At 47.1% G+C, this 22,656-nt stretch overlaps 1 protein-coding gene across 1 annotated transcript in view; it reads right to left on the minus strand.

Annotated features, from left to right (window-relative positions):
• LOC133125973 (uncharacterized) overlaps positions 1-22,656 on the minus strand; it is a 58,658-nt gene that overhangs the window by 6,188 nt on the left and 29,814 nt on the right. The window contains exons 3-5 of the mRNA XM_061237734.1: positions 10,018-10,131; positions 9,069-9,158; positions 3,887-4,033 (exon numbers count right to left, since the gene is read on the minus strand). Coding sequence (XP_061093718.1) covers positions 3,887-4,033; positions 9,069-9,158; positions 10,018-10,131 — 351 coding nt within the window. The remainder of the gene's footprint in view (positions 1-3,886; positions 4,034-9,068; positions 9,159-10,017; positions 10,132-22,656) is intronic.

Below are 22,656 nucleotides of genomic sequence, written 5' to 3' on the forward strand. Positions count from 1 at the left end.
CACGCACACACACACACACACACACACACAAACACACACACACACACAAACACACACACAGACACAGAGAAACACAGAGTACCTAATAGGGGCTGAAAGTCGCAGGATAAATGCCTCTGACAGAACAGGATGTAAACTTCGCTCGGTGCGACGCACGAGAAGCACAAAAGGGCATCGTCATGGCAACCCCGGGCTTCACAGACACTGCCTCCGAACCGCAAGCTTAGTTACAGGGCCCATATTGTAGCAATTGGGGCCAATCAGAGCCTATTTAAGGGCCGCTCGTGCCTGTGCAAACAGCGCGGCGTAATGAGGCCGATCGGCCCGGCGGATCCAAACCCCCGCCTCAAAATGGCCGCCGCGCTGCCGTGACAACGCCGTGAACGCTGCTCGCCTCCTCGACGGCGGTTTTTGCGGCCGTCTCTGCTCCAGTTTTTCCGTGTCCTTGAGTCTCTGGCACTAATCACTTTAGGAAAAACCTCAAACTCTCTAAAGTCGGGAGAGGGGGGGGATGGGGGCGGGGGGGGGGGGGGTGATAAGACATTTTTGGGACTGATTGTACAAACACAACGCAAATTACGCACAGCGAGGCACACCTAATGAGCCCAGCGAGCTGAGGCGCACTGTCGCGTCTCTGTTGCGTGATCCGGTAATTTCCTGATGGCACCGGGTAGTAGGGGTAATTGGTCTCTCGCGCAGTTATCCAGGTGGTTTAAGTTCTGGATGTGCAACGGGAGGGTTACGGATTAAACCCCAGCTGTAAACATTCAGCTATGCCAGCTTGACCAGCTTGAAATTTGAGCGGGTCAAGCTCGTCATCAGCCGGTCTAGCTAGGTATGAGCTGGTCAACCAGCATTGCCAAGCTGGTCATAAGTTGGTCTAGCTGGGTATGACCTGGTCAACCAGCATGGCCAAGCTGGTCATAAGCTGGTCTAGCTGGGTATGAGCTGGTCAACCAGCTAGTCCTGGAGCTAGTCTGAGCTAGTAGCTGGACAACCAGCTCCCAGAACATAGCTTCAAAACATCTGGGAGCTGGTCTGATCTGGTCAACCAGCTATAGCACGTCAAGCTGGGAGCTGGTCTGAACTGGACAACCTGCTTCCAGTTGTCTCAAAACCTAGCTTGAGCTGTTTTTTCAGCGGGGCAGTCCTGTTGTGATGCTGCTCAGCGCTTCAGCACAAAAGTAATAGAAATGTGGATTATTCTGGTACCGCTGCAGACATAGATGTACTATTAACGTGGCAATAAAATCAAACAAATAGCATAGCAAATGGAAGAGAACAAAAATATTGTCATTGTCACTGTCATTCTCATTACAGTTGTGGCGTGAACTCAGCCAACCACTTGAGCTAAAACGTTTTTGAAAATGACATATTCATAGTTATGGTTATATTTATCGTGCGGACGGGGCGTTAGTGCGCAGGAGATGCGTTTCCCTCCGGCTAGCGTGTGGCAGTGGGGCTTCGTCCCAGAGTCGGCGAGCAGGAGAGAGGGCTATCTCCTGGGTTTGATTGAGGGATTGAGGTCTCTAACGTCCCAGAGAGAGGGTGGGCTTACCCACACAGAGCGGCCTCTCTGAGCATCCAGAGGCCTTTACTAATTCATCGGCAGAGCCCGTTACCGCGGGAACTTCTGCCCCGGCGAACCGGCTGAGCTCTGCAACAACCCCCCCCCCGCCCCGCCCCCCCCGCACTCATGGAAAATGAGCCAGGGCTTCACCGTAACCTGCTTACAGTGCATTAATGTTGGATGACTTCCACCCCTTTGATCGCTGTATGGATCGGCTGCTCTTCCGTACGCAAACGACGTGTCGTGGCTCCTTTTTCGCGGTGTTGACCGTGGAAACAAAACACCGTTCCGGCGAATAAACAGAAGAGCCCTGAGCTCAGCCGCACACCTCTGTGGGTGCTGCAGTGCTGAGGGTTTTGTTGCGTTAATCAACACAGGGGGCTATTCTGTATGAAAGCTCAAGTCATGTACTGAAGCAGTATTTCTAGGAATGGGGATTAAATCAGCACTGACCTTCACCATTCAGATGGCACTGAATCTCCATGAATCCTTTGAGTGCAAATTATTTATGATAATAAAATAATTTGTTATTCAGCTGACGCTTTAATCCAAATCGACTTGCAGCTAATTCGACGAAACAGGGGACAATCCCCCCCTGGAGCAATGCGGGGTTAAGGGCCTTGCTCAAGGGCTGAAAAGCTGTGCGGATCTTATCGTGGCTACACTGGGGTTTGGACCATCGACCTTCTGGGTCCCAGTCAGGCACCTTAGTCACTAGACTACAGGCACCTTAGCCACTAGGCAACAAGCACCTTAATCACTAGACTAGAGGCACCTTAATCACTAGACTAGAGGCACCTTAGCCACTAGGCAACAAGCACCTTAGCCACTAGGCTACAGGCACCTTAGCCACTAGGCAACAAGCACATTAGCCACTAGACTACAGGCACCTTAGCCACTAGGCAACAAGCACCTTAGCCACGAGGCTACAGGCACCTTAGCCACTAGGCAAGAAGCACCTTAGCCACTAGGCTACAGGCTAGATCATTGACTCTGACTCAATGACCGGCCTGAATCAGGCTCCAGGGTGAGTGGCTTTGTACTCAACACAATGCCGGTTGGACTCTTTCGGCTCTCTGGGCTCCTTCCGTGAGAAAACAGAACTGTGGGTTTTAAAAAGAGCAATGGCTTCATTAGCACCTCGCAAAGACACTCCCGGGGCCCGCGAGTGAACGTGCTGTCTGCAGCGCTACACGGCTCTCCCGAGGCGGTCTAATTGCATCTTCATCTGTGAACACGCTGTTCCCAAAGCTGGCAATATGCTACTCCCGTCACATACGTCAGGTTGCCAATATATGTTTACCCCACGGCCTAGTGGCCTGGCTGTCCGTCCCTCCCAAGAGGCCAAAACTGGGCTTCAATTCTGACGCCCATTATTTCCCGGGGCTCATTCCCATCCCTGATTATTTCTCCTCTTTTTTTTTTCTTTCTCCTTTTTCTTGCCCCTAGAAAGGAAAGGAAGTAAAGACCGGGAAATCGAACGAGGCAAATGGAATGTCCTCGCTCCTTCAAACGTCAGTTTGAAGCCAAAAAATATCAACCAAGTCAACCACAGGAAAAATGTCGTCGCAATCTGTGTTTTTTCTTGATCTAATCTCTCCCCATGTGCCGATTTCTAGTTTTTTTTGTGTGTCAAAGTTATTATGTTATTATGAAAATACAGTATTTGTGGATGAATCAGGAACAGATTGCATCACCGCCGAGTCATTCTCACTCGCTTAGTGGAGGAGACGCATTCAGCGGCTCTACTATGCTCTGTCTCCAAATTTTACAAAATGGCGGCACCCGAAAACTTGGAAACCTAGTTTTCAAAGCACTTTTCACAAGCGTTTTGGATGACATAACAGGCACTTGGTCCACATTTGTTTTGCAGTCTATGGTTACTCCCTGCAGGAGGACCAGAGGGAGAGATTCGAATCCAGGCTGGGGCTTTTCTGAGTGGAGTTTGCATGTTCTCCCCGTGTCCGTGTGGGTTTCCTGGGAGTGTAACTTGCCCCTAGGTATGAGTGTGCCCTGGCGATTTGTCCAGGGTATGTTACTGCTTTTCACCCAGTGCATGCTGGGAAGGGCTCCAGCGACCCTGACCAGGAGTCAGTGGGTTTAATAATGGATGGATAAAGTTGGGGCATTGGTGATCTTACTTGCGGCACACCCATACGCACACAGACACACAACACACACACACAAATACACATACACAGGTTACAGACAACACACCATTTCAATAGTCTGTGGAAATAAGAACTCCTCGCCCGCAGGTTCCATCGAGGGCCTGGCGTTCGCATGACCACCCCGAAAGGCCATTTCCCCTCTTACCGGTGGTGGAGTCCAGCGGGGGATGTTTCGGGGGTTCGGAGGCGAGCGACAGGGGAGATTTCTGGGGTTCGGCGATGCTGGGAGGCCTCTCTGTCTGGAAGGGAGCCATCCCGACGTCCATGTTGACCAGGCCGGGCTGGGAGAAGCCTGCAACACACAGGTAGAGACGGAAGACTGGCTTCAGTGACGAGGCGCACCGTACACACACTGCTAAGCCTGCTGTACTGTAGACACATTAGTGAAAACATTATCTCGGGAGGTGTAGTGGTCGTCAGGCAGCCGGACGGTTGCCGGTTCGATCCCCCACCCTGGGTGTGTCAAAGTGTGACAAGACCCCAAACGCTCCCGACAAGCTGAAAGGTGCCTTGCATAGCAGCCTTGGTGCGTGAGTGTGTGTGTGTGAATGGGTGAATGAGAGCCATTAACTGTAAAGCACTTTGAATAAAACCGCTATATACGTGCGGTTCATTTACCATCCACTTTGAAACATGCTCAGGTGAAAATGAAAGAGGACTGGGGCTCAGGCTGTAAAGACACTCATTCTCAGCAAAATCATGAGCCCTGTGACCCTGTGACCCGGTGAATGTCAGAACGGCAGAGTCTCTGACCTCCTTCAAGCGCAGACTGAAGACCCATCTCTTCAGGCTACACCTTTCCCTCCCAAACTCACAATCACTGTGATTAGCCTTAGACCGTAATGGCACTTATGTATAGATATCGTTACTTGTATAGGTATTGTCGTTTTTATTGGCTGTTGTTGTATTCTAGCTGCCAACAGTGGTATGCTCGTTTAAATGTTGATTGTACTCTTCAAGGGTTCTGAATTTCTGTATGTTTACACTAGGACTCGGAACTGTACTGTCCTCTCAGGTCTACTTTTGCACTTGTTCTTGTGATTGATTTGCACTTTGTTGTACGTCGCTCTGGATAAGAGCGTCCGCTAAATACCACGTAATGTAATTTAATGTAATGTGTTTGAGTCCAGGTCACAGCATGCTGGCTAAGGTCCGCATTAGCAAGGCAAAGATTGGCTCAGCCTCGCTGGGGAATGATAAGGGGTAAGCCTCATTGCTCTATAGCGGCCACTACTGGTCAGATCAGGCGCCTGCGCTCGCCTCGTTCTCCTCCAGCAAATATGGGCAGTGTGCAATCGGTGGGGTGTCCACTGCAGTGTGGAAAAATAGCGAGAAGGGGCATCACACATTCCCGCCATCTTCTCCTGACATCGGCAGGAATGACCGCTGATGGGAGATTGACGAGTCCGACCGAGTTTGAGGGGAATAAAATATCTAAAACAACAGAGAAGTGATGGCGAAGGGTTAACCGGTGAATCAGCGTTAGTCACCCTCTCCACAGCTTGCGTAAGGTGTTCTCCATCTCGCAGTCGCAATTAGACCATTGAGTGTCACGCTTAAGTGAGTATTAATCTCAGGGATCAGAGGCAGACACAGAGATTAGAACGCCTGTTCCCCTGCCGCACTGCACACGCATTAACATTCGTCTCCTCCAGTCAGGTCTGCCTGGAAACAGCTCCCAAGAAAAGAAGTCTGACTGAGGGTTCATTCCAGTCGCTTATTTCCGTCCTCTCCTTTGTCTGTTTCTCGCTCCTGACCACGGAAATCGGTCTAGGTACGCCATCTTTAACTGCATTCAAACCCGCTAAACGTTCCTTCGAGGAGTCAGAAGTAGAAGGTAACAACACCCGAACTTTCCTTTCTTGTACGTAAAAACGAGGACGAGCATTTTTTCCTAAGGCATGATGTACTAATGATCCACCTGTGGGTCCACCTCTCCCCATCTGCCACGTCTGTAACTGACCTGTGGGTCCACCTCTCCCCATCTGCCACGTCTGTAACTGACGTGGTTTCAAACCGACATTTTGCGCCCAATTCACCTTTTCCCAATTTCCCTTTCCTTTACTTCTTTTTCTTTCATCTTTTCCCAGCCTCTCCCGACGGACGGTGCGAGAAAAGGAGTAAGAAAAACAGACAAGAGGAGAAAAAATAAGGGATTGGAATGAGCGGTAGGAGAGACAGGGAGAGAAGGAGAGAGAGAGAGAGACGGAGGGAGAGATGGAGAGATGGAGAGAGAGGGAGAAAGAGGAGAGAAAGGGGGGCGGCGAGTTTTCCGCATCGCTGGCGTGGCTGACGAGGAATCCGATTCCCTGACGGACAGAAAGATGAGGCGGCACGGCATCGATCGAGGCCGCTGAGCGATCGGTCAAAGTGAGCCGCGCATCAGAAACGGGCTCCCATTTGCGCCGGTCCCCGGTGGGCCGGTCCGGACCCTGATCGGGTCTGACAAGCGTGGCGGCCGGGGCTGTACTGCGGCGGACAGCGCCCTCACGCCACCGACTCCCGTCTCCAAACCCGCCGACTCAGAGAAGGCCACACTCACAACATCCCAGCTTATCTCCATAAGGCCCTTCCAAGAACTATAACTATAACCATAACGATGTGAGAAACCACACCAAGAACTATAACTATAAACACACCTATAACCATAATGATGTCAGCATCCACACCAAGAACTATAACTATAACCATAACGATGTGAGAAACCACACCAAGAACTATAAACACACCTATAACCATAACGATGTGAGCATCCACACCAAGAACTATAACTATAACCATAATGATGTGAGCATCCACACCAAGAACTATAACTATAACCATAACGATGTGAGAAACCACACCAAGAACTATAACTATAATCATAAGGATGTGAGCATCCACACCAAGAACTATAACTATAACCATAACGATGTGAGAAACCACACCAAGAACTATAACTATAGTCATAAGGATGTGAGCATCCACACCAAGAACTATAACTATAACCATAACGATGTGAGAAACCACACCAAGAACTATAACTATAATCATAAGGATGTGAGCATCCACACCAAGAACTATAACTATAACCATAACGATGTGAGAAACCACACCAAGAACTATAACTATAATCATAAGGATGTGAGCATCCACACCAAGAACTATAACTATAACCATAATGATGTGAGCATCCACACCAAGAACTATAAACACACCTATAACCATAATGATGTGAGCATCCACACCAAGAACTATAACTATAACCTTAATGATGTGAGAAACCACACCAAGAACTATAACTATAACCATAACGATGTGAGCATCCACACCAAGAACTATAACTATAACCATAACGATGTGAGCATCCACACCAAGAACTATAACTATAAACACACCTATAACCATAATGATGTCAGCATCCACACCAAGAACTATAACTATAACCATAACGATGTGAGCATCCACACCAAGAACTATAACTATAACCATAACGATGTGAGAAACCACACCAAGAACTATAACTATAAACACACCTATAACCATAATGATGTGAGCATCCACACCAAGAACTATAACTATAACTATAACGATGTGAGAAACCACACCAAGAACTATAACTATAAACACAACTATAACCATAACGATGTGAGAAACCACACCAAGAACTATAACTATAATCATAAGGATGTGAGAGACCACACCAAGAACTATAAACACACCTATAAATGGCAGGCATTTATATAGCGCCTGTATATAACCATAACGATGTGAGAAACCACACCAAGAACTATAAACACACCTATAACCATAATGATGTGAGCATCCACACCAAGAACTATAACTATAACCATAACGATGTGAGCAACCACACCAAGAACTATAACTATAACCATAACTATAACCATAACGAGGTGAGAATCCACACCAAGAACTATAATTATAACCATAACTATAATCATAACGATGTGAGTAACCACACCAAGAACTATAACTATAACCATAACTATAACCATAACCATAATGATGTGAGCAATCACACCAAGAACTATAACTATAACCATAACTATAACCATAGTGATGTGAACATCCACACCAAGAACTGTAACTATAACCATAACTATAACCATAACGACGTGAGAGTCCACACTGATGAACAATCTGTAAATAGCCTCTCGTCTATGTTATCTGCAAATTTGAAGGTGAATTTGTACTTTCCTCTAGGGGCTTTCCGTGCACTTATCCCTGGTTATGGGTATGCACTTTGCACTTTGTTGTACGTCACTCTGGATAAGAGCGTCGGCCAAATGCCATTAATGTAATGTGATGACGTCCTGTAAATTCGGATGGATTTTGATTGGCTGTAAGTGTTTTATCGTTGATGCAGCTGGAAGAAATCACTCTGAAAGTGATCCCAAAGATATTGTTCGTCATCGTTGTCGATACGATACATTCATAGTTACCATCATAGTCATCGGTCTTGCTCTGGATTGGCCTTAATACAGGATGCGCCTGTTGCCAAGGCAATCATGGCATGGTGACCAATGGGTGGAAATCATTCCCACACCACACATAGTACATATATGTAAGATGTGAACGTGAAGTTTTATGTTTGTTTGTGCTTTTATATCCATCTATATTTATTATATATATTTATATAATAATCTCAGAAATACTGACCTTTTCATAAAATGGTCTGTCTCAAACATTAAATGGCATTTAAAAAAAACAAAAAACAATAAAGGTCAGTTGCATACTTCTGTCTGCAAATGTTTACTGACCAAACAATAAGCAAGTGCTGTGTTATTGTCCACTACTGCAAACTTGATCTATTACTTTTTTTAGATTTTCTTCAATCAAGTAATGATGTTCTAGAACTGCATTTCTTCCAATCACCTGTAGTGATTGTGACATCAGCATTAGAATGTTCAGTTAAGATCATACTTTAAAGGGTTAAATGTATCTACTGCTAAAAAAAACCCCCCAAAAAAACAATGGTTCTTGCATCATGCTGGGATCGGGGTCCTGAAACGTCAGAAATAGTCAGGGTATACATTTTCCCAGATTACTCTCACGCAATCACGATGACCTACTTCACGACGGTGTACTCAGAAGAACACGGATTTAATTTGTTGCATAACCGAAAGACAAGAATGCAAAAATCTCCGCGAAGGCATCAATCAACAACGGATCTATCCATGCTGTCAGATCCCTCAAGGCCTCAGCACGGCACGGAGAATAGAAATGAGATCAAATGATGACTGATGTGGCCAGAAATACTATAGCCCTACAGTAAGTACAGCACCGTGACTTTAAATAAGTCAGAGAGGAACAGTAGAGATATTAACCTGGGAAAGGGCCCATTAGGCCACCGCCCTGTATCTGGGAGCCTATTGGCTGGCTGTCCCACTGGTTCCCGAACCCCGACATCATTGGGCCTGTGGAGGGAGAGAGGGAGGAGCTCAGACAGCACTCTCAGTTCATACATATGTAACAACCTTCATAAGCACGGCATAGCACATTCATAAGCACTGCGTAAGCATTCGTAAGCGCTTATGTCAATAACCACAAATGGGCACACTGTATGTCGACAATGATGCAGTGAGTGACTTTACTATGACATACCAAGTGAAGTGACACAAGATCCTTAGGTTGGTTATTGATATAAGTGCTTATAAATGCCTATGTAGTGCCTATGTGTTATATACAGTAGGTGTTACCATTCTATGACCAGCAGACATGGAAGAGAGAGACTTAAAGGTACTCATTTAATGCAAATATCCCAAATGTGGTTTTTGATTATGAAACATTCGCATGCTGAACACTCAAACATGTCTGTGTATTATGGCTATTTGTGGGATGCCTTGATTTAAAAAGAAATTTTTAACGGCTATACTGTTTAAATTCCTCTCTCTGTGGAAAAACGCTGGCGGCTTAGCGCAGCTACGCACGTCTAAGAGCCGAAATTGAGACTGTGAGCGGTTCTGATTTATGTGGACCTGCCAAATTGTAGTCTTTTCTGAAGCTCGACAAGGACCCGGCAGGGTGCTGGGATGTGGACGGCATGAAGTTAAGAGGATTACGGCGTCCGCAGCTTCTGTCTAAATGTTTTCCGCAGAATCACCGAGACACCGTGGGTGTGTTATGTGCGTGTGTGTTATGGGTTAGCAGCACAGAAGGGCTCTGGGTATTTTATGGGCACGGGATTGTTTGACAGTGTTGCACGTCGTAAGGTGTAGCACAGCGCGTTGAGAGTGGTGTGGGGGAAGGAAAGGCGGAGAGGAGAATGAATCTCACCCGATAGGAAGTCTGTTGCGAAGACCTGTTGTTCTGTCGAGTGTGGCCGCACTTCTCCCTGTGGTTCCGGGCGCTGCGCTGGCTTCAGTCCCCCGAGTGTCACGGCAGAACCTGCTGTAGCGGAAACAGAAGTCACCCCCCACGTTAGTTCCCTCTGACGGCCGCTGACACACACACGCGAATACAGCACATCAATTCTCACCCAATTACACGGACAGTGTTCCACACTTACCGTCAGTGTCGTTCTGAGCAACGAATTGCATGGCATCTGCCCCTGTACATCTGTACACCCTGGTATTTAACAGCTAACCCAGGAGACACGCACTTTCTCCGCTAATCCATTAGGCTACGCGCAGTATTGTGTAACCACCCTACTTTCGCGACGGGGACAACAAGCTGTCTTTTAGCGGTGCGAGCTGCAGCCCTGCCCGTGATCCCACATGACAGCCCTGGCGTCAGTGAAGGCCAGCTCCACGACCGCCCTCCGACCCGGTCTCAGACAGGGCCCGGCTCTGGCAGCGCCCCGCTGGTGCTTGGGTGGACGTTTGGATTCAGTCGCGGCCTCAGCCTTATCTGATGTGGCTGTTTTGCCCCGCAGTGAGAACGAAACATCCTGAAAGACACCCCCCCCCTCCCCCTTCCTCCCTGCCCCCCTCCCCCAGGACCAGAGGCTGACAGAGAGGAGAACAGACAGGACCGCACCAAGAGCCTCTTCCCTCACCAGAAACACGCTCCTCCTGCTTCAACGTCTGGCTGGAAATTTCCGTAAGCTCCAGAAACAGCACATTATATAAGAGCTAGACTAACGGTTTTGCAGATATTTGTTAATGGTTTTAGGTGCCAAATCCTCTGGGCATAACTTGCATCAATGATGGACGCATCATTTTACCAAAAATACAAATCAATCAATCGGTCAATCAACCTTGATTTAGTTCATCAAATAAAATGACCAACAGCCATGTGATCAATCTGGCCTGTCACCAAGTCAGTTTCTCGTTATAATCCAGCGAGGTCATCCATCAATGATGGTGCTATCCACAAACTTTGTATGGGTACACACACACACAAACCCTCACACACAAGCATACACATGCACACAAACACACACACACACACACACACACAAACAATACAAACTTGCAGTGATGCAAAAACTGCAACTGATGAACCCGCACCTTGTCTCCTTTTACCTAACCGCTGTATTTATAGTACAGTTGGCCTAAATCCGTGTCCATTTCCAACAGCACAATGGACTCAGAGGTGTGCTGTGTTACTCGAGACCTTATTGAGTACTGTCTAACAGTGTTACTCGAGACCTTATTGAGTACGGTCTAGCTGTGTTACTCAAGACCTTATTGAGTACTGTCTAACAGTGTTACTCAAGACCTTATTGAGTACTGTCTAACAGTGTTACTCGAGACCTTATTGAGTACTGTCTAGCTGTGTTACTCGAGACCTTATTGAGTACTGTCCAGCTTTGCTACTCCAGACCTTATTGAGTACTGTCTAACAGTGTTACTCGAGACCTTATTGAGTACTGTCTAGCTGTGTTACTCGAGACCTTATTGAGTACTGTCTAACAGTGTTACTCGAGACCTTATTGAGTACTGTCTAACAGTGTTACTCGAGACCTTATTGAGTACTGTCCAGCTTTGCTACTCCAGACCTTATTGAGTACCGTCTAGCTTTGCTACACGAGACCTCATTGAGTACTGTCTAGCTGTGTTACTCAAGACCTTATTGAGTACTGTCCAGCTTTGCTACTCCAGACCTTATTGAGTACCGTCTAGCTTTGCTACACGAGACCTCATTGAGTACTGTCTAGCTGTGTTACTCAAGACCTTATTGAGTACTGTCTAGCTTTGCTACTCCAGACCTTATTGAGTACTGTCTAGCTTTGCTACTCCAGACCTTATTGAGTATGGTCTAGCTCCGTGTTTCTCAACTCCAGTCCTCAGGGCCTACTTGCCAGACGGTTTTTTGTCGTAGACACCTAACCCCCAACTGCTCCCGACGAGCTGGTTGGTGCCTTGCATGGCAGCCATTCGCCGTTGGTGTGTGAGAGTGTGTGTGAATGGGTGAGCGAGAGGTGTTAATTGTAAAAGCACAATACGAATGCAGTCTATTTACCATGCTGTTACAATACTACGATCATCCAGGCACTCCAGAACACGTCCACTACATCACGGCTGACTTCAGCCTCCCTAAGCAGTCCTCTCTGCCACTCCCTGGAGCTTTCATGAGGGATAACGCACTTCCCTTCCTCCTCCAAACGAAACTGCTGCTCTCTGCAGTTTGAGCCATAATAAAATACTCTGATACTCGAAAATATCGTGTTGCCTCCGACAGCTCTCCTGGCTTCGGCGGGGGGGGAAAGCAAACCCGTGTCTCCCATTGCTCTGAACAGGGAGCCATCGTAGACAATTTGCTATTTTAGTATTTTAATCGACAATAATGTCAGCAAATAGCATTCAATCGCATTACGTAGAGTAGAAGACCAGCAGAGGTATTTTTAGGATGAGCCGGGGGGGGGGGGGGGGGGGGATTATGGCGTTATTGTGGGTCAGTGTCGTCTTCCGCAGGCTGGATCTATTGAGTGCGTCGGCAAATCTCCGGCATCAGAACTCGGTTTCTGCCGGGCCAGCAGAACGTAAGGAGCTGCTCAGCACCGGACACACACAGGCCCCGTGGAGTTGAGTTTCATCACTTCAGACAGGAGCAAGGCTGCCCCTCGAGTAAAGGACGTGAGCGCTAACGCTAGCGCTACGCTCGACTCACGGCGCAGAACTCAAGCTGTGTTCAGAGTTCAACACTGTGGCAACACGATTTCTTCACTCCGGCCTTGATTTCACATTACATTACAGTTATTTGGCTGACATTTGTCCATCCAAAGTGATTTACAGTTGATTAGACCAAGCAGGGGACAATCCCCCCCCTGGAGCAATGTGGGGTTAAGGGCCTTGCTCAAGGGCCCAGCAGCTGTGTGGATCTTATTGTGGCTACACTGGGACTTGAGCCACCAACCTTCCGGGTCCCAGACAAGCACCGTGGCCACTAGGCGACAGGCTGTCCCCTTACACGAAATGTTCTCACAATGTTACTGGAATGTTGTGTCAGTGTTAAAACATCGGCACGATATGTTAGCAACATTGTGAGAACGTTTGTGTTCGGAGTGAAGGGTGCTGCTCTCTCAGACTCTGTGACAGAGGACACAGTAAATTAGCTCAGGAGGTAAGAGCGGTCGTCTGGCAGTCGGAGAGTTGCCAGTTCAATTCCCCCACCCTGGACGTGACAAAGTGTCCCTGAGCAAGAAACCTAAGCCCCAATTTCTCCTGACGTCCTGGCCTTGCAATGGCAGCCTATTGCTGTTGGTGTGCAAGTGTGTGTGTGTGTGTGTGTGTGTGTGTGTGTGTGTCTGTGTGCGTGTGTGTGAGAGTGCACATGTGAGTGTGTGTATGTGTGTGAGTGTGTGTGTGTGTGTGTGAGTGCGTGTGTGTGCGTGAGTGTGTGTATGTGAGTGTATGTGAGTGTGTGTGAGTGTGTGAGTGTGTGTGTGTGTGTGTGAGAGTGCGTGTGTGTGCGTGAGTGTGTGTATGTGAGTGTATGTGAGTGTGTGTGAGTGCGTGTGTGTGCGTGAGTGTGTGTATGTGAGTGTATGTGAGTGTGTGTGAGTGTGTGTGTGTGTGTGTGAGTGTGTGTGTGTGTGAGTGACAGTGTGAATGTGTATGTTTGTGTGTGTGTGTGTGAGTGTGTGTGTGTGTGTGCGTGAGTGTGTGTATGTGAGTGTATGTGTGTGTGTGTACGGGTAAATGAGACACATTGTAAAGTGCTTTGGATAGACGCGCTATATAAAATGCCGTCCGTTCCATTTGTGACCGATCACATCCGTGTTCAGATGGCATGCGAGGCAGAAAAGACCAGCACATTTCTTGGATCAATACTGAGTGTGGCATGGGCTAAATGTCAGGATTGCAACGCATTTGCAGAGTGCCCTTTCCAAGGTCAGACCGTCACGAATATGTGCAGTGGAACAGAATAAGCACTACTGTACAGCCGGAAGTTTTAATTCTGAACTATGCTAGGTTAGCACGCTAGGTAAATTAACTACTTCACTGATGTTTCACATACACTCATTGGTCTTTAATGACAGCGAATGTTGTAGCCTGAGCAGTCCGTAGCCTTGTGGCTAAGGTGCTTGGCTGGGACCTGAAAGATTGATGGTTCAATCCCCGGTGTAGCTACAGCTGTTGGGCCCTTAACCCTACATTACACCAAGGGGGATTGTCCCTTGCTGAGTCTAATCAACTGTAAGTCGCTTTGCTTCAGATATATAACTGTAATGTAATGTTAGCCAGGACTGGCTTTTTATTTGCACACAGTGAATATTAGCAACATCACCTGTCCCCACCGTCTGTTAGCGGTATTGTGGTATCTCCCATTTCTCCGGCTCCCATTCACTCCCATTCATTTTTTGGGACCTTGCTGAAATGAACAGTTATAAAGCACACACTAACTACGGAGGATGACGGATCGAGCGCTAATGTGAAATGATCTGAAAATACCGCTTTAAGCAGATGCACTCTCTCACACTGTGAGTGACTCAGTAAGTACGTGCCGGATGAATGTAACGCAACGCAACGTAATGTTATGTAATGTAATGAGATGGGCCGAATCATTAATCCCTGGTTAATGGGAACGTGTCTTGGAGCATAACTGTTTTTTAATTTAATTTTTCTGGGTCGGGTCGAGTCCAAGGCCGGGTCTGGGAATTAAAGATTCCCGACGCAGGTATGAGAAAAGCGTTTCCCGAGGCTCGGCTTTCGTAAAAAAATTCAAGAGAGAAACGCCGTCGAGGGGATACGGAGGAGCAGGGGCGCGAGCGCTAAACGGGCGATTACGCTGAGCGCTAAGCGCTAACGCCGTGGAAAACGCGCAGAGAGTGTGGCGCAGGTTCAACAACTGAAACGGAGCAGCTGGCGCACGGAGGGCTCCAGGCTCCAGTCTGGGCCCCAAACGCGCTGAGTCATTCTCGTAAAAAAATAAATAAATAAAAAACCCCAACACAGACAGGACGACGAGTCACTGTGACCCCCCCCCTTGCTGCTCGGTCAACAAGCCATTAGCTAGCACGTTAGCGAGCTGCGCCTAAAGGCCTCGATGTGCTCTCCAGCGTTCTGAAAGTGAAATGAAATAAAACGGTGGGGGGGAGGGTCGGGGGTTACTGGAGGGACACCTCGACAGGGAGAGCCACATTCGGTTGTTGTTGTTGTTGTTGTTGTTGCTCATCTCCCAAAAAACATGGGAGTGCTTTCGCCCGGAGTCTCCACTTTAACGCCGAGGCGCAGTCGCCCTGGCCCACGTCCCCTCCCGCACCACTCGCTCCGTCTGACCCACTTCAGCATCACTGCACTCCTCCCGGCACTAGCTTTCTCCTTCTCTCTTTCTGTCTCTGACTCTCCCTCTCTCTGTCTCTCCCTCTCTTAATTTCTTCTCCACTCTGTGTGTCTCTCTCTCACTCTCCCTCTCCCTCTGTCTCTCTCACTCTCTATCCCTCTCTCCCTGCCTCTCTAGTTCTCTTGTTCTCTCTCTCTCCCCTCTCCCTGCCTCTCTCTCTCTCTCTCTCTCTATGTCTCTAGCTCTCTATCACTCCCTCTCCCTCTCTCTCTCTCTATCCCTCTCTCTCTGCCTCTCTCTCTGTCTCTAGCTCTCTATCTCTCTCTCTCTAGCTCTGTCTCTCTCTCAGGACGTGTGGCCCTTGCTCTATATTTATCCTCCATCATCATTACTCAGTCAGGCTGCTTCCTGAAAAGCGTCTGCAGCTCTGAGCCCGGAGCCGGAGCCCACGATGGCGCGAGTCTGTGGAGCGACGCCGCGGTTCAGAGCACCACCCACAGCCAAGGACGCCGCGATCCCTGGCACAAACGCTGTCGCCTGTGTGAGCCAGTCAGTGTGTTAACTGTGACTGGAGCCAGCACTGTAAAGCCCCATCCGCACCAAGAACGGTATCCATAATGATAACGATACGGTGAGCATCCACACTGACGAACAATAACGTTTTGTAAATTGTCTCTCAGTTATGTCATGTGCCATCGGCTATGTCAAGCCCTCCTCAAAAGGGCTAATGTATCAATACAAGCTCCCCTCAAAAGGGTTACAGTATCAACACAACCCACAATCAATCATCAAAAGGGTTAAAGTATCAACACAAGCCACAATCCCTCCTCAAAAGGGCTAATGTATCAATACAAGCTCCCCTCAAAAGGGTTACAGTATCAACACAACCCACAATCAATCATCAAAAGGGTTAAAGTATCAACACAAGCCACAATCCCTCCTCAAAAGGGTTAAAGTATCTACATAAGCCACAATCCATCCTCAAAAGGGCTAAAGTATCAACACAAGCCACAATCCCTCCTCAAAAGGTTTAAAGTATCTACATAAGCCACAATCCATCCTCAAAAGGGCTAAAGTATCAACACAAGCCACAATCCCTCCTCAAAAGGGTTAAAGTATCAACACAAGCCACAATCCCTCCTCAAAAGGATTAAAGTATCTACATAAGCCACAATCCATCCTCAAAAGGGCTAAAGTATCAACACAAGCCACAATCCCTCCTCAAAAGGGTTAAAGTATCGACACAAGCCACAATCCCTCCTCAAAAGGGTTAAAGTATCAACACAAGCCACAATCCCTCCTCAAAAGGGTTAAAGTATCAACACAAGCCACAATCCCTCCTCAAAAGGGTTAAAGTATCAACACAAGCCACAATCCCTCCTCAAAAGGGTTAAAGTATCAACACAAGCCACAATCCATCCTCAAAAGGGTTAAAGTATCAACACAAGCCACAATCCCTCCTCAAAAGGGTTAAAGTATCAACACAAGCCACAATCCCTCCTCAAAAGGGTTAAAGTATCAACACAAGCCACAATCCCTCCTCAAAAGGGTTAAAGTATCAACACAAGCCACAATCCATCCTCAAAAGGGTTAAAGTATCCATACAAGCCACAATCCATCCTCAAAAGGGTTAAAGTATCAACACAAGCCACAATCCATCCTCAAAAGGGTTAAAGTATCAACACAAGCCACAATCCATCCTCAAAAGGGTTAAAGTATCAACACAAGCCACAATCCATCATCAAAAGGGTTAAAGTATCAACACAAGCCACAATCCATCATCAAAAGGGTTAAAGTATCTACATAAGCCACAATCCATCCTCAAAAGGGCTAAAGTATCAACACAAGCCACAATCCCTCCTCAAAAGGGTTAAAGTATCGACACAAGCCACAATCCCTCCTCAAAAGGGTTAAAGTATCTACATAAGCCACAATCCATCCTCAAAAGGGCTAAAGTATCAACACAACCCACAATCCTCCTCAAAAGGGTTAAAGTATTGACACAAGCCACAATCCCTCCTCAAAAGGGTTAAAGTATTGACACAAGCCACAATCCCTCCTCAAAAGGGTTAAAGTATCAACACAAGCCACAATCCCTCCTCAAAAGGGTTAAAGTATCTACATAAGCCACAATCCATCCTCAAAAGGGCTAAAGTATCAACACAAGCCACAATCCCTCCTCAAAAGGGTTAAAGTATCTACATAAGCCACAATCCATCCTCAAAAGGGCTAAAGTATCAACACAAGCCACAATCCTCCTCAAAAGGGTTAAAGTATTGACACAAGCCACAATCCCTCCTCAAAAGGGTTAAAGTATCAACACAAGCCACAATCCTCCTCAAAAGGGTTAAAGTATTGACACAAGCCACAATCCCTCCTCAAAAGGGTTAAAGTATTGACACAAGCCACAATCCCTCCTCAAAAGGGTTAAAGTATCAACACAAGCCACAATCCTCCTCAAAAGGGTTAAAGTATTGACACAAGCCACAATCCCTCCTCAAAAGGGTTAAAGTATTGACACAAGCCACAATCCATCCTCAAAAGGGTTAAAGTATCAACACAAGCCACAATCCCTCCTCAAAAGGGTTAAAGTATCAACACAAGCCACAATCCCTCCTCAAAAGGGTTAAAGTATCAACACAAGCCACAGTCCCTCCTCAAAAGGGTTAAAGTATCAACACAAGCCACAATCCCTCCTCAAAAGGGTTAAAGTATCAACACAAGCCCTCCTCAAAAGGGTTAAAGTATCTACATAAGCCACAATCCATCCTCAAAAGGGTTAAAGTATCAACACAAGCCACAATCCATCCTCAAAAGGGTTAAAGTATCCATACAAGCCACAATCCATCCTCAAAAGGGTTAAAGTATCAACACAAGCCACAATCCATCCTCAAAAGGGTTAAAGTATCAACACAAGCCACAATCCCTCCTCAAAAGGGTTAAAGTATTGACACAAGCCACAATCCCTCCTCAAAAGGGTTAAAGTATCAACACAAGCCACAATCCCTCCTCAAAAGGGTTAAAGTATCTACATAAGCCACAATCCATCCTCAAAAGGGCTAAAGTATCAACACAAGCCACAATCCCTCCTCAAAAGGGTTAAAGTATCGACACAAGCCACAATCCCTCCTCAAAAGGGTTAAAGTATCTACATAAGCCACAATCCATCCTCAAAAGGGCTAAAGTATCAACACAAGCCACAATCCTCCTCAAAAGGGTTAAAGTATTGACACAAGCCACAATCCCTCCTCAAAAGGGTTAAAGTATCAACACAAGCCACAATCCTCCTCAAAAGGGTTAAAGTATTGACACAAGCCACAATCCCTCCTCAAAAGGGTTAAAGTATTGACACAAGCCACAATCCCTCCTCAAAAGGGTTAAAGTATCAACACAAGCCACAATCCTCCTCAAAAGGGTTAAAGTATTGACACAAGCCACAATCCCTCCTCAAAAGGGTTAAAGTATTGACACAAGCCACAATCCATCCTCAAAAGGGTTAAAGTATCAACACAAGCCACAATCCATCCTCAAAAGGGTTAAAGTATCAACACAAGCCACAATCCCTCCTCAAAAGGGTTAAAGTATCAACACAAGCCACAGTCCCTCCTCAAAAGGGTTAAAGTATCAACACAAGCCACAATCCCTCCTCAAAAGGGTTAAAGTATCAACACAAGCCCTCCTCAAAAGGGTTAAAGTATCTACATAAGCCACAATCCATCCTCAAAAGGGTTAAAGTATCAACACAAGCCACAATCCATCCTCAAAAGGGTTAAAGTATCCATACAAGCCACAATCCATCCTCAAAAGGGTTAAAGTATCAACACAAGCCACAATCCATCCTCAAAAGGGTTAAAGTATCAACACAAGCCACAATCCATCCTCAAAAGGGTTAAAGTATCAACACAAGCCACAATCCATCCTCAAAAGGGTTAAAGTATCAACACAAGCCACGATCCCTCCTCAAAAGGACGTCTGAGTTTTGGAAGCGAAAAGCTGGGACACAGGAACAAAAAGAGCTGCAGACTGCCTCCCAAAAAAAGCGAAATATCCCAGAGGACCTTGCCCCAAAAGTGAAACCGCTGTTTTCCGGTTTTATTTTCCCCTCTGCAGCTGGCATTGACATTACACTGCAGTTATTTAGCTGACACGTTTATTCAAAGCCACTTACAGTTGATTAGACTAAGCCCGGGCAATCCCCCCCCTGGAGCAATGTGGGGTTAAGGGCCTCGCTCAAGGGCTTGCCATGATCTTATTGTGACTACCCTGGGACTTGAACCAGCAACCTTCCAGGTATCAGTCAAGCTCAGTAGCCGCCAGGCGACAGGCAGGCCCATGTTCTGGGGCCACGTTCAGGCCACTGCTTCACATGATGGAAGGGCCCTGATCCGGAAAGTCAGAGGGAGGATGCCCACCCCACAGACAGACAGAAGGAGACGCCACCCTGGGCACCCCCCCCCCCCCCCCTCGTGCCACACGGTGTATGTTCCCATTTGCAAATCTTCCCGTGATGGCTGCCGTGAAGAGCCCTCCGCAACATCACCGGACTGATCTCCGGCATTTATCTGACGTATTAAGGCCAAGCCATACATCATTTCCCAGGGCTTATAACGCTCATCCCAGAAATAAAAATTTTAAAATGCGGGGAGGATTTGGCTGGGGGTGGGGGGGTGGGGGAGGTCGGGAGGATGTATATGTACACATCAGAAAAGCAACAGTGGAGGTACATTTTTGTTCATCAACGATCAAATTTCCCAAATGTACCCTGAAATTACAGTAATTTTCCAAGCCAAAAGACTGCACAAAATTCATTATGTATAGCTGGCCAGGGGTACAATTTTAAGTACCTATGAGATACCGCCCCAGCGACAAGCATTTGTAGGCACTTTTTGTGCCTTTATTTCAGAGAGTGTAAACTAAATCACGGAGTAAAAACCTGGACACTCAGCCACAGTAACTTCCTCACCCGTACCTGAGCTGCTGGCTCTGAGATGAAACACTTATCACGTCTGAGGGGCCCGAGGCAGACCTGCTGATACCTGCACAATCTGCAGAAAGGCCATGTTGCACATTTCAGAGGCTGACCTGGATACGCGTGAAACTTGCTGCAGCCGAGGCCTCCACAAAGGCTCCGGGCAGTGAGGTCTGTTAGGCCAACGGAGGTCTGGCAACAAGTGATGGAGGTCTGAGGTCAATTCCACTTTTTAAAAAATCATGAATTGAATTCACGTTGATTAGGTGAACTGGTCGAATTGAAAAGGAGGTGACCTTCAGGCCTTGCTAAACTATTTGCAAATAAATAAATAAATAAATAAATAATAAAACACTTATTTTTAACCTTTGATCACAAGTATGTGATTTAGAATGTACTTTGCTGAACATTCTAATGCTGATGTAACAATCAGTACTGATAACTGAAAACAACGGAGTTCTAGAACACTGACGTAGGAACATTCCAAAAAAAAACCTGCTCTTCAATGTCCGCTCTTGAAGTCAGAATTAAGAACACATGTCAATGAAATCAAATCCAAAAAAATCCAAAATAAATAAACATCTAACAGCATATACAAACACACACACACACACACACAAACACACACACGCGGGCGCTCTGTAGTTTTACCACAGTTGTGTTGGCTGTGTGATTCTCGTCCTCCCTAAGGACATCGATGAAAGGGGTCTCAGCACGTCTCCAGTATTGCTACACTGCATGCCTTTCCCTTTGAGAAACTGGCCTCAGAACTGAATTCATGAAATAATTAATCATATCTGGACTCCCGTCGTGTGGTAATGGCCACGAGGGCAGGTCGGAGCAGAGGTCGCCGTAGCGACAGCAGTCGCGTGTCAGACAGTGGTGGGCATCGCCAAGTGTGCCTCTCGTCCCTGGCATCACTGGGGGGCGGGCGGGAGGGGGTGGCGATTCCTGTCTTCCAAAAAAAAAAAAATCCAGCTATGACCTGCTTAAAATTTATTCATGAATCTTTCTGGACCACTACCCAAGAATCACTGCCTTATTGAAGCACAGCAGGATGGCTGTTGAAAGCAGCATCAGAGATGGTTAGTTCTCTCTGCATACATCAGCATCGAGCAAACAGGCGGATGAGTTTGTCTGCATCCTTTTCATCGTGTTCACTCCAGAGCAGTACTTGAAATGAACCATTTGAAGGAATATCTTTTTTGGAATTTTTATCATCATGTTCTAAGTCAGTGTTCTAGAACTCCACTGCTTTCACAATTACAAGTAGTGGTTGTTACATCAGCATTAGAATGTTCAGTAAAGTGCATTCTAATCACATTTGTGATCTCTCAGTGTTCTAGAACTCCATTGTGCTTTCAAATTACCAGCAGTGTTTGTTAAATCAGCATTAGAATGTTCAGTTAAGATCATTCTAATCTCATTTGGGATCTCAGTAGGTGCACTTTAGGGGTAGGAAAAGGCGAGCATTGCTGGGCTGAGCGGCCCGTTCTCGTCATCATGTTATGTTATCTCACACTGTAAAGGGTTAAAAACGTAAGAACCTACCCGTATAAATACACAAGGGCAGAGAGAGAGAGAGAGAGAGTGAGAAAGGAGGAAGAGATTTGATTGAGCAGAAGCGCTATCCTGCAGTACAGCGGCCTACATCATCCGCGGCGGTATGGATTATTTTTAGGCGCCGGCGCCCGCGTTATTGCACTTCTTTATTTATTTACTGTCAGATGGGGCCGGCGAGCCCCATTAATCAGGCTCCCGAAGCAGCCAGCAGGGGGCGTGGCTCCCGGCGCCAGAGCGCACAGCCAATCCCCATCCAGACGCATCTGCCGAGCGCCTGGCTCCGCCTACGGCTGCGGCCCGGAAAACTGGGGCAGGCTGACCCACATGGGCCGGCCCCGGAGACGCCCCACCGCACGGCGCCACGCCCGCGGTCCCCCGACACCCCCCCACCCCCCCCCCCACCGCCCGCATACTCTCACACACGTACGCCTCAGTCAGGAAGAAGGAAATGTCTCAAATAAAAAAATATAGAAATAGGAAAAAGCCGGGATCCGTGTATACAGGATTCCACACTTCCACTTGAGTGGTTTTATTATTATTTATTATTTTTTTTACGCTTTTATTAGGGGGGGGAAAACTAGCGAGGCAAGACGACAAAAGAACAAATGCCTTGAGTTAGAACTGCATGAGCAATTCCTTATAAGATAAGAGAGAGAGAGTGAGAAAGAGAAAGATAGAGTGAGAGATTGAGTGAGTGACAGAGACGTAGAGAT

This window comes from Conger conger, chromosome 4 (assembly GCF_963514075.1).
Source record: "Conger conger chromosome 4, fConCon1.1, whole genome shotgun sequence".
Lineage (NCBI taxonomy): Eukaryota > Metazoa > Chordata > Actinopteri > Anguilliformes > Congridae > Conger > Conger conger.